The 15883-nt window shown below is 43.5% G+C and overlaps 1 protein-coding gene across 1 annotated transcript in view; it reads left to right on the top strand.

Annotated features, from left to right (window-relative positions):
- The window catches only part of PIP4K2A (phosphatidylinositol-5-phosphate 4-kinase type 2 alpha), a 181149-nt gene extending 180341 nt beyond the window's left edge, over positions 1 to 808 (top strand). Inside the window, exon 10 of the mRNA XM_059660823.1 lies at positions 467 to 808. Coding sequence (XP_059516806.1) covers positions 467 to 604 — 138 coding nt within the window. The 3' untranslated portion in view covers positions 605 to 808. The remainder of the gene's footprint in view (positions 1 to 466) is intronic.
- The last annotated feature ends 15075 nt before the right edge of the window (positions 809 to 15883 follow it).

Below are 15883 nucleotides of genomic sequence, written 5' to 3'. Positions count from 1 at the left end.
CCCAGGTATTGATGTTGCTATTTCAATCTAATCATAAAGGTCACTTTCAGTAATGATAAAAGGACACATTTGCATATATCAATCGCAGTCCATTGTCCTGTGAACACTGCCATGAGCTGAACAAAGGCTTCTTCCCTCAGCATAGTCACAGAAGACGTCAGAATTCTTATCTGTCTCAATGGTCCTGAATATATGGCCCGTGTCACAGTATGAAAATATAAGTCAGCTCAGGACAAGTTTGTGTTACTGTAAATGCCACAGGAAGGGTGTGTGTGCACGCATGTGTGTGTTTTATCAAAGCCATTACTATAAATAATCATTTTCCCATATGTTCCTCTCTAATTCCTCATTTTAAAAGGGGAGGGGAAACAGGATGACTCGTGTTGGCAGAAATGTGTGGAATAAAGTGCAAATGTACATAGTAATTTTTATGAATTACAAGGTTTGATTTGGTTTTGCTTTTTAGCAGCTTCTCACTGTTGACAGAAAACAACTCCTGACAGATGAGCAGATAAACGTCACTGAAAGACACCAGGAGCTTCTGTGTCTGTTCAGCTTTAGCTGTGATGAATGGAAACGTCTGCATCCTTCCTCCGAAGCCTGAGACCACTGGGCTCTGAATGCACTCATCTTCCCTTCAAGCTTTCCTCACTCAGCATCTTTTCTGACACCTATTTCCTACCAGTCTCCAGGTCTTATGCTAACCTTCAGATTTGGGAAAGAACTGAATTGGCTGCTGCCACTGGAAACTTTTCTCCATGAAGGCTTTTTATATGGTTTTGGCAGGCACATATATGCCAGCAGAGAGAGAAATCCCCCTGGCGAGAGAAAATAAAACCTTAACATAACTGTAATGGCCTGAGTGGTGTTTTACATGCTATGCTTGCTCAAGATTTATGTTAACATCAACCCTGCAGAAAAGGTTTATAAAAAGCCTTTCAAGCTACCAAAATTTAAATAGGTAACCAGCCTGGTACAAACTGGCATCTTCCAGCAGTCAAAGGCCTTGCAGGCCTGGTCTAATTTCAACAAATAATTTTTCATTTACTTTACAAATATCTGAGTCCTCTTATCCATCTCTCTCCTCCTCATTCCTCTCCTCTCCCCATGGGAATTGATACCAATTAATCTAAAGTCATTGAAATTAATATTTTAATTTGGAGAACACATTTGGAAATGCTCTGTCTTCATCCTAAGGCTCCTCCCCTCAGACATTGCTGCCAGGCCTGAATGTTTTTGATAATCACTCCTGCATCACTAATTGCTGATGGTTTCTTCCTGAGTTAGCTAGATGTCACTTCTTCATGCACACCTGCTCCCCAGAGCAGCTCACCACTGCCAAGGCAGTTCTGCCTTAGGGGGAGGGTTAGGTCTCTTAAATGCAGCTTTTTCTGCTCCTACCTCCACTATCCAGGACTTATTGCACTCTGGAAAGAGGAAATACCTTTGCATCTGCATACCTAAGCAATATTTATATCTCCCTTACTTGGATAATTGATTTATCTGGGAACTTGCATTTTTCAATCACTGAAGAAAAATTACTTTCCACACATGAAGCTCCTTCGTGTGGTTTAGAATACACTTAACTAGAATGAGAACTATATCTCTAATAATAAGCTGGTCTAACAACAAATCAGGAATTTTTTCCTGTTTAATATATTCATCATGGAGAGGCCCCTGCTTCCAAGAAGGAGCTGAGGCAGTGGAGCAAGATGGAAGCTTATGAGTTTTCATGCTGACACAGTACCTCAGCTGCCCAGTAAGTGAAAAAGGGCTACAAGATACGTAGGGAAAATGCAAAGGGCAAAATTCAGTAACATCTGTAAGAAGGAAGGATGTTAGCCAGCTGTTTTCCATTCTGAATGAGAACAGAGAGAAAGAAGCTGAGGTGGTGATTTGAAGAGAGAAGACGGGCTTATCAGGAAACATGGGTCCAGGCCCTGGCTGGTTTGGCTCAGTGGATGGAGCGTCGGCCTGAGGACTGGGGGGTCCCGGGTTTGATTCTGGTCAAGGGCATGTACCTTGGTTGCGGGCACATCCTCAGTGGAAGGTGTGTAGGAGGCAGCTGATTGATATTTCTCTCTCATCGATGTTTCTAACTATCCCTCTCCCTTTCTCTCTGTAAAAAGTCAATAAAAAAATATTAAAAAAAAAAAGGAAACATGGGTCCAGGTCTGAGGCTGTACCACCTCCTTTGGGAGCCTCACCAGGGACTAACCAGTCCCCATCAGAAGGACTAGATGAGGTGGCTCCAGACCCAGGGTTCTGTGCAGGGACTCTGAATGCCTTGTGGGCTGATACCCTCTTGAATTTATTTGAATTTATAGTGCTTTATATTTGCTCTAACAGCATATAAACAAAAAGGTGATGGTGATGACTATCAAAATAAGAGAACCACCAGGTTCTCCTGGCTGACAGGTCTGCATTCCTCACCCACACCAGCTGGATGCTGTTTCCAACCATCTGAAAAGCAATAAAGCCCGCGTTGCCTAAGGGGATCTTCACAGAATATTCTGCACATGGCACCCGCTAGTGAGGATTTCCCAGTATAAGAGGTGAAGATGGTTATTTCCTGAAAATATGGTAGGTTCCAAGAGGAAGCCTGTGACCTTTGAGAAGAGATTAAAAATGGAGTGGGGCAGAGGGCACCATTTAAGTTCCCAGTTGGAATGACCCCTGCCCCAGGCCCTGTGCCTAGTCACCAGTGTCTCGCCCCACTTCCAACAAGCAGAACTTTGTACAGGGCCTCCCACTGAGGGCCTGGTGACCCGCTACAGAGAATAGTCTTAGGTGGTCATACACATACTTTTACAAGGTGCCTATTGAAAGTCACATTTCCAGCTATCTAGGACCTCCTAAGTGTACAGTAAATTCTAAATCACTTTGCCAATGTTAATTTTTCTTATCTGATGGATAACTAGTATGGTTAAATAAAACTACTGTAGACATGTTCCACAATAGCTTTGCTTTCTTTGGTAATGGGGCTGGAAAGAGAGAGAGCCATCCCATTGGAAGACCATGTATCATCAGAAACAGACTTAGGGTATCAGCAAACATCCTGGGGAAACAGACTTGGGGAATGAAGACGAGGTTGGCTGCTAAAGATATGAAAGATTTCGGTGGGCTGGGGTGGGGGGACAGTATCTAGGAGCCCAGAAAGCTGGTGCTGGTTAGCACAAACATTGAAGATGGCTTCTGGGCTGGCTCAGGCTCCCTGCCCTTTGCCTCAAATGGTTATCAGAATCTTTTCCTAAAATACGAACCTCATCATGTTACTTCCCTGTTAAAAATAAATACATGAGTCTGCCCCCACCTTTCCTCCAGCCCCTTGTTTGTAACAAAGAATTCAATCCCCTCCACTAAGCATTCTAGAGCTTCGCCCAATTGGCATGCACCCCTCTGATAACTGCTGCAGTTCTCACCAGGGACCCTCTGCTCTAACCAGGGCCAGACTAGACCCACCTTTCAGTTTTGTGAGCAGAAACTCTGTGACCAGGAATGCCTTTCCCCTAGCTCTCTATCTGTCCAGTTATATTTGCTCCCCCACGGCTCTGCCTGAGTGTCCCACTCACATTCCCCCTTCCCTGGAGCCATTCTGCCATGGAACCCTCAGAACCCAGCCAAAGTGCCTGCACATGCTGACTGTTTAATAAACACTTTTAAATGAGGGAATGGCTTTGATGGGCAGAGAAAGTAAAGTCAGAACTAATGCCCACTCCATGTTGCATCTCCTAGTCTGGGGCTGGATGCCTCACTGGCTTCCTTGCAAATGAAAGCAAGACACCCTGGGAGGAAGATGTATACAAATGCATTCTTTAAAGGATGTCTTCTGAGTCATGTTTTGATGAAGGGTGTGTCCTGTCAATTAGAAACATAGTAAAGTCTAAAGATTATATTGTTCATTCTTTCACTCAACAAATAATCTTTACTTGTGGAGAGCGGCTACAGTGTTTGGACAGGTTCAGGCCTCAGACTGACTTGTGGCAAAGCCACATACAAGTCCCAGCTTGGAGGGCAAAGCCCTCCCAGCACAATTATAACCAAAAGGCTATGGTTTTAAGCTTGACCTTATAGTGTGACCCTGCAGTCCTAGGTAGCTAAGGGATGTGGGCTGCAAGGGGTGCAGCAAGTGCTGCCTTAATAAGGCTTGATAGAGTTCAGAGAATGGCAACAACAGGAAGGAAGCAGATTTGAAATTTGCAAGAACATTGTAAACATCTTGCCCTTGTTTTGCTTTGTGTTATCTGACTATAAAAGAAAGCTTCAGCTTATAGGCAGGGTCACTGTTTCCTCATCCAGGCCCAGTGATCCACCTGGTCCCAACTGTATTCTCTTGTCTGTCTTCTTTAATCCTTCACCGCCCCTCCTCAAATTCACCTCTGGCCGTGCTGGACGCAGTTCATTTACTCTGTGGTAAACACTGGGTAAACTTCCCAGTCTTCACTCTTGCACTGAACTTTGAGTTGAAAGAGGGCCAGGGGAAAAAACACAACAAACACCGAATGGGTGGATGTGCATAGGATACGGTGAGCGTTAGAGCTAGGACCCCTGTTCAACCTTAAGAAGGGCAGAGAGCTCCCATAGGAAAGCTGATCACTTGAGGGAGCAGCGTGAGAGAGAAACTGTAGTCAGCTAAATTGTATGACTGGAGCAGGAGGGGGCCACTGGAGGGTGGGCTTAAAAAGTTTGGGTAACCCATTAGAATGACTAAAATTAAAAGACGGACGATACCAGATGTTGGTGAGGATGTGGAACAACTGGAATCCTCAAACGCTAGTAAAAGGAACAGAAAATAATACAGCCATTGTAGAACACAGCTTGAAGGATTGTTATAAAGCTGAACACACACTTAACATGCAATGAAGCAACCCTGCTCCTAGGAATCCACCTGAGATATATGCATACACACATTCACACAAAGACATGTACACAAATGTTCCTAGCAACTGTATTCAGTATAGGGAAACACTGGAAATAACCCAAATGCCCATCAACTGGTGAATGGATAAACTAATTGTGATATGTCCACCCAATGGAATACTAGTCAACTGTTAAAAAGAACAAACTTCTGATACACATAACATTATGGATAAATATAAAAAGCATTATGATAAGTGAAAAGAAGCCAGACATAAAATACTACATTCTCTATGGTTCCTTTTATATAAAACTAGAGGCCCGGTGGGGTCCGTTGGCATGGCCTGTGGGGATTGGGCCGAAACTGGCAGTCCAACGCTGCCTGCTACTCCTGCCTGCCATTCCAGCCTGCCACTCCTGCTCATCCCAGCCCTGATGCATCTGCCACTCCTGCCTCTCCACTGTGCTTTTTAAATGAGATCTAAATGTTAACTGATTATTTCTAGGTGGTAAGTCACAGATAATGTGCTTTCTCAATAACGTCTTATGTTTTCCAAATTATAAAAAACCTGCTTTACTTTTATAATCAGAAAACTTCTCTATCTTTTAAGCAAAAGTATTATTTATAAAAATTAAGCTAGCATCTAATTTCAAAAGAATTTTGGGAAATAGGACTAGCCCCTGCACTTGGCATCTAGAGAACATGGCTCTGGAACATCACTCCTGAGTCGTCTATGATGGCACCACTCAGCAGTACCTACCATGCTGGTGGCAGCCTTGTACCCATCATGCAACTTCCCCATGTGTTGTTTGAGCCTGCTGGTCCTCAGCTAACATGCTGGTCCTTTATATACTGGAGGTTTGACAACTATAGTCGCATGGGGAATGGGTAGTGAGAGTAAAATCAGAAATAGAGCAAAGATCCAAAAAACAGAAAACCATCTTGGCAAACTGAGTGTCAGGACAAACCAAAATTGAGTTTGGGGTGTGCAAGACTCAGAGGTAGTGACTGAGGGCTGAGTCAACACTGGACAACTCACCCCACCGAAGTACAAAGAACATAAGGGTTATTGCAGAACTGAGGGTCAAAGCCAGCTTAGCACTCAGGGCAATGGAAGATCCCATGTACAGGAAAACCTTGATTTGGGCAAATCCTGTCTCAAGTGTGAACTCTTTTATACTCTTCGTGCTATTGGAAGAAAATGAAACATTTGCTACAGAATACCTGACATATGAGGCAAGTCCTGATACCAAACTAGTCATTAGATGGATTCATTAATTCAACTTACTGCTACAGACTGAATGTTTGTGCCCCTCTCCCCCAAATGCATATGTTCAAATCTAATGCCCACTATGATGGTATTAGGAGGTGGGGGGTCCTTTGGGTGGTGATTAGATTATAAGGGTGGAGCCCACATGAATGGGATTAGTGCCCTCATAAAAGGGATCTCAGAGAGATCCGTTGGTACTTCCACCATGAGGACACAGCAAGAAGATGGCCATCTATGAACAGGAAAGCAGGTACTCACCAGACACTGAAACTGCCAGCACCTTGATCTTGGGCTTGCCAGCCTCTGCAACTGTGACAAATACATTTTTGTTGTTTAAAAGCCACCCAGTCCATGGTATTTTGTTACAGCAGCCCTAGCTGGTAGGACACATACTGAGCACCTACCCCATGGCAGGGACAATGTCAGGGCTACAGACTGAAAACAAGTTCCTGTCTTTACGTAGCATGCATTATGCTTTCATTTGTATGCTATCTTGAAAAAAGTGTTCATCCTTTACAAAATGTTGGAGCATATTTAAATTATCTGTTCAGTAACTGAGGTGCCACTTTTGTATAGTAATCTGAATTGTACCAGGTCTTATAGTTGAAAAGTGATTCATTCAATGGGATGTCCTACTGGGTAAGCAACATGGGTGTTGCCACTTGACCTTTCCATTCTATCCTCCCTTCTATATGACTCAGCTCTCTGTCAGTACATGAACTGGAATTCCCTAAAAAGTTAACTTGTCAGATAACACAACCCAGATTTTGATATAATCTTTGGCCCTCCTCCTTCTGGTCTGCTATGATGATTTTGTATTCATGACAATGATGGTCTGAGAGTGCCCTTAGGAGACAATGGGAATAAATAGTATCATCGGTGCTTTTAAATAAATCTGTAGCTTTTAGAGAAGTGATACTTTAATCATCAAGTTTCAGGTATTTTTGTTAGTTTAGGTGAAATCCTCCCTTTGTGCATTCTCAAAAGTACCACATACCATCTCCCTCATGGCACTAACCATAGTTGAAATTTTACACTGATGTGTGTGATTATTTAATTAATTCTCCCACCCATTAGACTATAAGAGTCATGAGGGTAGGTACCATGTCTGTTTGATCCCACAATTTTTTTCCACTGAACCCAATATAGTATCTGGAACATAGTGTTAGCATAGGTAGCAAAGGGAATTGGATATTATTAAGCATAATAAACTAGGGAGCAGAAGCCTGCTTGCTTTACCAGGAAGTTACAACTTCACACACTCCTCAGGGAGCCACTGGTCTTTCTTGCAGATTATTGGGAGGAGGGATAGAACAATAAAGGGGGAGGTAAGCCTGGGAGAAGGATCAGATTGGATAAAAGACGCAACCCAGGAAGATCTAGGAAATAGATTGGTTAGGGGGTGGATCCATCAAAAGCTCAGAAAAGCTTAGGAAGTTGATTGGTTAGTTTGAAAAGGCACCTGGTACTTCCCAAGCCCAAAATAATATAATCCTAACAAAGAACTTTTGCTCTCACTCGCTGGATTACATGCTCTTGCCCCTTTCATTCACATGTTCTCTTTCCTTAACAACCGTGTGGCCTTAGCAGCCATCCAGTCAGCAGCTGAACAGACTCCAAACACAGGCCCCAGGTGGGAGCCTGGGCACAGCAGCAGAGCAACAGATTGCTGCCAGGAACAGCGTTAAGCTACCTGGATGGGGGCTGAGACTGCTGATGCCAGACCAATGGCACAGATCTTTGGACACTGGCCTTTGTTTTGGCCTTTATGAAAATGAGACTGGACTTTTTCCATGGCAGGATGGACAGAGATGGGACATGGGAAACCTGGTGGCAGCCTTTTAACCTTACCATGCCACAATCCCCTCCTGCGGGTCTCTCAGAATGCTTTCCTTGAGATCCTGTGAAAGAACATGATATCCATGGGCAAGAACAGTCAGTACTCAACAGATTTGTGAAGGTGTGAAAGGGCAGGGGGGTAGGAGTGGGGGAGGGGGAGGAGGGACAGAAAAGTAAAGAAGATGGAAGAGTCTGCTCTGGGGCTGTGATGCAATACATGTTTCCCATCAGAGGCTGAGCTAAGCTAAAACTATGCCTCAGAATTCCCCTCCCAGTGTGATTCTAGGTGAGAGTTGGCCAGGAGAAATTTGCACTGGATTTGGAAGACAGAGCGAAGCAACAGCCATGACACTCGGATGGTTAGTGTAGGACACCAGGTGCCACTGTAGTGTGTGCCCGTAACCTGCTGGGCTGCCTTGTGGGTGACGAGCAGCATGTGGCCAGCAGCTCCTTCAGCTCCCACCAAATCTCCTACCTCAGCTTCTCTGAGACCTGGACTAGGTGTGCATGCAGCTCCAAGGCTAAGCATGCCAACTCCTTCTGTAGGCCTCCTGTGACCCAATGAGACAAAATGCAGGTTTCAGGTTGTCCCTGAGGGTTCGTTTGTTCTCACTCTCTCATATTTGCATCCAGATTTCCTCCCTCCCCCTCCCCCGAACTGCTGACCTAATGTGAGTAGAGGATGACCCCAAGCTCAGAGTCAGCAGTAGCATGCAATAATCTAATCCGTATAAGTCCTTTATTCCAAATCACTCCTAATGTTGCTGCTTCCCTGAGAGGTCCCAGATGACACAACCTAAGAAATTCAGCCTATGTCACACAGCTGAGGTAAGGCTATGAGTCTAGATCTGTCTATCTCTAAAACCTTTATTATTATTATTATTATTATTATTATTATTATTACTACTACTACCTATTATTCCTTTTAGTAGGCCATGTGTTGTAGTAGTAAGGTTTTATTTTTAAGTTTCAGTTTTGTCCTGCTTAAGTTTCATCTAAGAACCATAGTAAACTAATGTCTCATTTTAGCAAGAAAAATAAAATTTAAGGCTTTGTTTAGTAAATAGGGCTGCTCAGAGACACCAGGTGCCATTTCCTCAGTTATCAATAAAAGGATCAATATTCTATTTGCATGTGATTTTTCAGTGTGAGATGTCATGAATTGAGGACTTAATGAAGTTGATTTTCCAGAAATTAATTCATGGAACTCTTCAAGGATTGTGAGACACCTAAGTCCATCTCAGCCCTTTTCACTACACTGGGTATGCCTGACTTCATATTGTTTCTTCAGCACCTAATGCAGCACTTGGCAATCAGTAGGTGTTCAATAAATGTTTTTTGAACAGATATGTCATGAATGAGTTTATTTATTCCACTTAGAGTTTCAGTCCATCAGTATACTGTTGTCCTTAGCTCATTATCTCTCTGAGGCTCTTGGAATATTTTGGCATATATTTAGTGTGGTAATTCTTACTTCCCCATTACATTGATTAAATATGGATACACTTAGCAGCCAAGGCCAGATTTGGGAAGTCCTTATGACAAAGAAATGAGTTGGGTATGCCCTATCTGACTCATAACATGTCTGCCATTAGCAAACCCCCAAATTACATGAAATGATATAATTGAAGTAGATTTTTAAATACATTTTACTTCCTATAAAAGACTCCCATGACAAGTACTCTTTTTCATAGGTGGGAATCTACACAGCTTTAAAATACCCTTAAAATTGAAGGGAAACTTCTGTACAGTCAAATGGCAATTGGTTTTGTGAGATTTCACCCTTCTTCTAGTCTTAAGGGATGGGCCTGGGAATGAATGCTGTATGTCAGAGAGCAATCTGTCTCTAAAGTGACACATGGTTGCTCTGACAGGCTCTGTAATCTGGCTCTCGGTGACAGGTTTGTTCAGGAACTTAAGCTGTGACCTTCCATGCTTCCTTGCCATTTGGAATTTGACAGTGAATTTGCTCATTTACTTTCCATATACAACATTTACCTGGTCTTTATGAACCATGGACTTCATTTCTTTCAGGCTGACCTCTTTGGAAATTAACAAACTGACAGTGGTTTTCAGTAGAGCCTTTCCACCTGCTGCAATCTTGCTATTCTCAGAGAGCTGAACAAATCATGAAACTATTCAGCCCTTTCACCTTCGTGATTGCTCAAAAGCAGTAAGTGGTGTGCCTACATGTAGCACATATTTACTAGGAACATACCACATGCAAGGTACCATGGAGGATTCAAAAGAAGTGTATGAGAGAAACCCTGCTCTGGTCACCCAAGGGAAAATGATTCTGGAGCAGCATGCGGCAAAAGGCTTAAGTGGCTGTGATGGAAAATCTAAGACGGAGAGAGAAGCATAGCCTGAGCGGTCAGGCAGGTCTCGGAGGAGGTCGGTCAGATTTACGTAAGCCCTGGGAACTCAGGTATTAGAGACCAGTGGGACTGAGTACAGAGGCCTAGAACAATACACTAATACAGTTTTAAATTCAGGAGTGATGGCTTTGTAAATTAACAGGTGACAACAGGGTGCAATAACATGGTCTAAAAGTAAATCAGCAGCCACAGTGAAACCAACAATAAGGCCATAAAGTGACTTTAGTTTACTCTTTTCATGATTACCTCAGTTTCAACCCTCTTATCTTCACTCCAGTCTCAGTATTCTTTTGAAGGAGAACTTGTCAGGGACCTAAAGTGATTCCAGGCCCAAACTTGGAGTTAGGCCAAGTGGGGCCAACCCTGTTCCACTGCTACCAGCTGAGAGAGATAAGCCATGTAAGACTCAGCTTCATGATGTTTAAAATGAGAGGCATGATACCTACCTGGACAGATTGTTTAGAAGATTGAATAAAATTATGTGTAGAGTCCTGAGCACAAAGCTTGATATGTCGTGCAAGTTCAAGAGAATGGCAGCCACGATGGCATGACAGAATGACAGGCAGATGTTTCTCCCAGTTGGGGCATGTGACAGGCATGCAATAAATGCTTACTAAATGAATGACTGAACTAATTAAACAAAGATCCTTCCACTTCATTTAAAAGCTACTATTAAATCAATGTGGCATTTATTTTATATTCCAGTATTACTTGAGCTTTATTGTTTTGAAGAAAACCTTTGACAGAAAATGTTCCTATCAGAGAAAATAAGTGACTATATTATGGTCTACAAAATATTTGTGGATCAACCTGGAGATTATTATGCTAAGTGAAATAAGCCAGTCAGAGAAAGACAAATACCATATAATCTCATTTATATGTGGAATCTAATGAACAAAATAAACTAACAAATAAAATAGAAACAGAGGCATGAATTCATGAAACGATTGACAGCTGTCAGAAGGGAGGAGTGTTGGCGGGCTGGATGAAAGAAGGTGAAGGGATTAAATATACATATAACACTGTGGTGATAGCCAGAGGGAAAGAAGGGGTAGAGGTAGGCAGAGGTGGGCAATGGGCGATAAATAGGGACAGAAAGAGACTTTGCTTTGAGCGATGGGCGCACAATGCAGTGTTCAGATATTTGGGATTTTTTGTGTGTGTTTTTTGTTTTTGTTTCTTTTAAATATATTTCTATTGAGTTCAGAGAGAAATGGAGAGAGAGAGAGAAACATCAATGATGAGAAGTAATCATTGATCAGTTGCCTCCTGCACAGCCCCCACTGGGGATTGAGCCCATATCCCAGGCATGTGCTCTTGACTGGAATCAAACCTGGGACCCTTCAGTCTGCAGGCTGACACTCTATCCATTGAGCAAACTGGCTAGGGCTCAGATAATGTTTTGTTAAGTTGTACACTTGAAACCTGTATGGTTTTGTGAACCAATGTCATCTGAATAAATTAAATTTTTAAAAATTGCCAAGAACTACTGATGAGGTGTTCCAAAATTATGGGAAGCTAAAATGTAATGATAAAAACACAACAACTATTTTGATATAACAAATAGTAACTGCTGAATTCAAATTTGAAGAATTATGAGTTATCTCCCTTTTTCCTCCAATGAGATTCATTTGGGTCTTTACAATCAGTTACTCCCCTATCTTCATGTATGAAGATTAGGTACATTTTTTAAAATGTTAATAAATTTTTCCCTGGCTGGCTTTGCTTAGTGGTTGAGGCATCAGCCCTTGGACCAGAGGGTCTCCGGTTTGATTCCCAGGCATGTGCCTTGTTGCCAGTTTGTTCCCCATCCTTGTTTGGTGAACGTTTGGGGGGTAGCTGATTGATGTGTCTCTCTCCCATCAATGTTTCTCTCTCTCCCCTTTCCGCCCTGCCCCCCTCCTTCCACTCTTTCTGAAAAAAAAAAAAAAAATCAATGGAAAAAATATACTCACTTCTTGGATGAGGATTAAAAAAAAAAAAAAGTAAGCAAATTTCTTTAAAATAAATTGGCTTCTAAAACAGGACAAAGTACCACCCAACAGAGGACAATTGCTGACTTCTCTTTTTCAAAAAAGGACTTTGTAAGCTGCTTTTATATGTGAATGTTGAGATTAACTTTAGAGACATCTCAAGCCCCAAGCATACAATCAGCTCAGCTCGCTGGACCGGTTCAGGAAGAGAAACATCTGTAAAGATGTCAGAATTGGAGAAGGAAGGCCAAAGGATAGCTTATACTAGTATAGCGTAAGTTATCAGAAAATGAGAAAGAAAAAGAGAGAAGAGAAACGAACATTGGCAATAAACTTGTCTCAGTACTGAATCCTTGGTATCCTGAACACCACATGGGTCAAATTAACTCCATGGTTCAGGGATATCCTGTTTTCTGAAGCTACTTTGTACTTTGAACAATATCGCAGCATCTGTTGGAAGTAAAATATAACCTATCCAGTCTCACTTGCAGTTTTTGAACTTTACCTCAGCACCCCCCTCAGATGTTCTAAGAGTGCATAACCATTTTTGGTGGCAGAGCTTTGTGTAAAAGTTGATGGTCTCCAAGAGAAACAGGAGGCCTCTGCTTCTTGCCACTTTTCTGGAAAAAAGAAGTGGTTGGGCAAATACCAACCATGGCCTTCAAGACAATGGGCCATGATTGCCTCTCACTTCACAAAGGCCAGGAGCTGCTCTGTAAACGTTTTATTTTCCTGACTTATTTTTATATTCAGATTTGTTATCTGCATATTTGCAGCAAAGAAACTTTCAAGATGGCCAAATACAATGTTCTCCTACATAAAAAAAAAAAAATGAGAGGTTATGTAACTGTCCAAAGGCATATGTGGCCTCTGGTTATAGCCCAGCTGCTGGTGTTGCTCTTAGGAACCCTGGAGAACTGAGAGCGATCTGGGGGGTCAGACCTTTAAGAAGCAGTATGTGGTGGGGCAGGGAGGGAGTGAAAAAGGGGTAGGGGAGAGGAACACATAATCCTACCATTTCTCTCCACCTAATGGGTGTTTGTTAGCATTGGTAACTAACCAAGAGCAAATTCTTTTAAAAATAAAAAATCTCTGTGAATGAATTTTAAAAGATTTAATGTTTATGTGTGTGTGTTGTGTGTTTGCTAAAACACACAACTTTAAGGCATATAGTCAGAGGTTATAACATAAATTAGGAAAAAATAACTCTGATACACATGATATTGCCACCTCAGAAAGCCTTTATAATTAGGGGAGAATAGTCATGTATAGTCCCCAGAGGCTGTTTGGTAGACTACCTAGTAAGATTTCAGAAAATTTTTATTTTTCGTTTTGGGAAAGTACAGGAAGAGGAAAATGAAGACTAAATCTGAGTTAACAACATAATCTATCTTTTCAGGTTACTCAGGTTGTCTCAAATAAAATATTGTCCCTATTCTTTGCTTTAAAATGTTTTTATAGCTAAAAACATAAAACCAGAGATATCCCTGCCAGTTTCTGTTAAGATAAATGTCAGTTGTTATTTTAAAAGATAAACATAAAGGTTACATAAGCTTACATTATTCTATTTAAGTGTCTCTGACTTTGATGATAAAAAATGGCAGAAATATGTTCCCTATTCCATCCAAGCTTGAACTTGACTTGTTAGATTTGAGGAAGTTCTACCCTTAATTAATTTCAAATGGTCAGCTTCAATTAGTTTTGATAAATAATATTGTATAATCAAATTACCACTGAGTCATCCGGCAGTACTGCAAAATTGGTCATTTTAATCTTGAAGCTATTTTTAACTGTAGTCTACAAAAAAATTACAAGGTTAACCACGGCCTAGGACAATATTTGAATCCACTATAAAAGACACGGATTTTTATGTGTAAATATAAATAGAGCATTCAAATTCATAAGAAAAACATTAACACCAATAGATAAGTTGGCAAAGTATATTAACCACAATTCACATGTAGGAGGAAAGACAAATTAGCAAACATATAAAAAGTATATGTGTCATCATTTGTAATAATAAAAAAAAAATACACAGAGCAAACCCAAGCTTTGATTTTACACCTGCCCAGGTAGCATCTTTATAAAATAACTAGAGGCCCGGTGCAGAAATTCGTGCATTGGTGGGGTCCCTCAGCCTGGCCTGCGCCCTCTCGCAAACCGAGACCCCTTGGGGGATGTCGGAGAGCCAGTTTCAGCCCGATCCCTGCAGGCCCGATCCAGACAGGAGGGAGCCCAATCCTGTGTGTTGAGCATCTGTCCCCTGGTGGTCAGTGTGTGTCATAGCAACCGGTCGACCAGTTGTTTGGTCATTTAGTCACTTAGGCTTTTACATATCTACACTAATAAAAGAGAAAAATGGTAATTGGCGTACGACGATACCCTTTTCATTGGCTAATCAGGGCTATATGCAAATTAACTGCCAACTATGATTGGCAGTTAACTGTCAACTAAGATTGGCAGTTAACTGCCAACTATGATTGGCAGTTAACTGCCAACTAAGATTGGCAGTTAACTGCCAACAAAGATGGCGGTTAATTTGCATATGTAGGCACAATGCAGGGAGGCGAAAGGGAAAGCAGGAAGAAGCCCCCTGCCACTGACAGTGATCGGAAACCCAGGGGGGAGCTAAGAGCTGGGGGGCAGGGCAAAGGCGGCCCTGGGGCCGCCTTTGCCCTGCCCCCCAGCCATGATCAGAGAATCAGGCGCCTTTGCCGCCCTGGCCAGTGATAGCAGGAAGTAGGGGTGGAGCCAGCGATGGGAGCTGGGCACGGTCGAAGCTGGCAGTCCCGGGAGCTAGGGGTCCCTTGCCTGGGCCTAAAGCGGAGCCCACGATCGTGGGGCCGCTGCAGCTGCGGGTCCCCGCTGCCCTGGGCGGACGCCTCAGCCAGAGGCGTTAGGCCTGGGCAGGGGCGGAGCCTGCAACAGCGGGGAGCTGGGGGTCCCCTGCTCAGGCCTGACACCTCTGCCGGAGGCCTCAGGCCTGGTCAAGGGGCCGATCCGGTGATTGGTGATCGGAGGGTGATGAGGGTCAACTCCTCTGGCCGAGGCATCAGGCCTGGTGGGGGGCGGAGCCGGGGATTGGGGGGATATGATGGTCCCCTTGCCCAGGCCTGAAGCCTGGGTCAGAGGCATCAGGCTTGGGCGGGGGGTGGAGCAAGCGATCAGAGGGAGATGGGGGTCCCCTGCCCAGGCATGATTCCTGGGCCAGAGGCCTCAGGCCTGGGCGGGGGCCAGAGCCAGTGATCGGGGGGAGATGGGGGTCCGCTGTCCAAGCCTGACACCTCTGGCGGAGGCGTCAGGCCTGGGCAAGGGGCCGATCAGGTGATCAGAGGGTGATGGGGGTCTACGCCTCTGGCTGAGGTATCAGGCCTGGGCTGGGGGCAGAACCAGTGATGGGGGGAAATGAGGGTCCCCTGCCTCTGTCAGAGGCATCAGGCCTGGGCAAGGGGCCGATCCTGCGATTGGAGGGTGATGGGGGTCAACGCCTGAGGGCTCCCAGTATGTGAGAGGGGGCAGGCTGGGCTGAGGGACACTCCCCCCACCCCCACCCAGTGCACGAATT

This window comes from Myotis daubentonii, chromosome 1 (genome assembly GCF_963259705.1).
Source record: "Myotis daubentonii chromosome 1, mMyoDau2.1, whole genome shotgun sequence".
Classification (NCBI taxonomy): Eukaryota; Metazoa; Chordata; class Mammalia; order Chiroptera; family Vespertilionidae; genus Myotis; species Myotis daubentonii.
The sequence above is the reverse complement of the archived record's forward strand: the minus strand, read 5'-3'. Positions and strand labels throughout refer to the sequence as shown.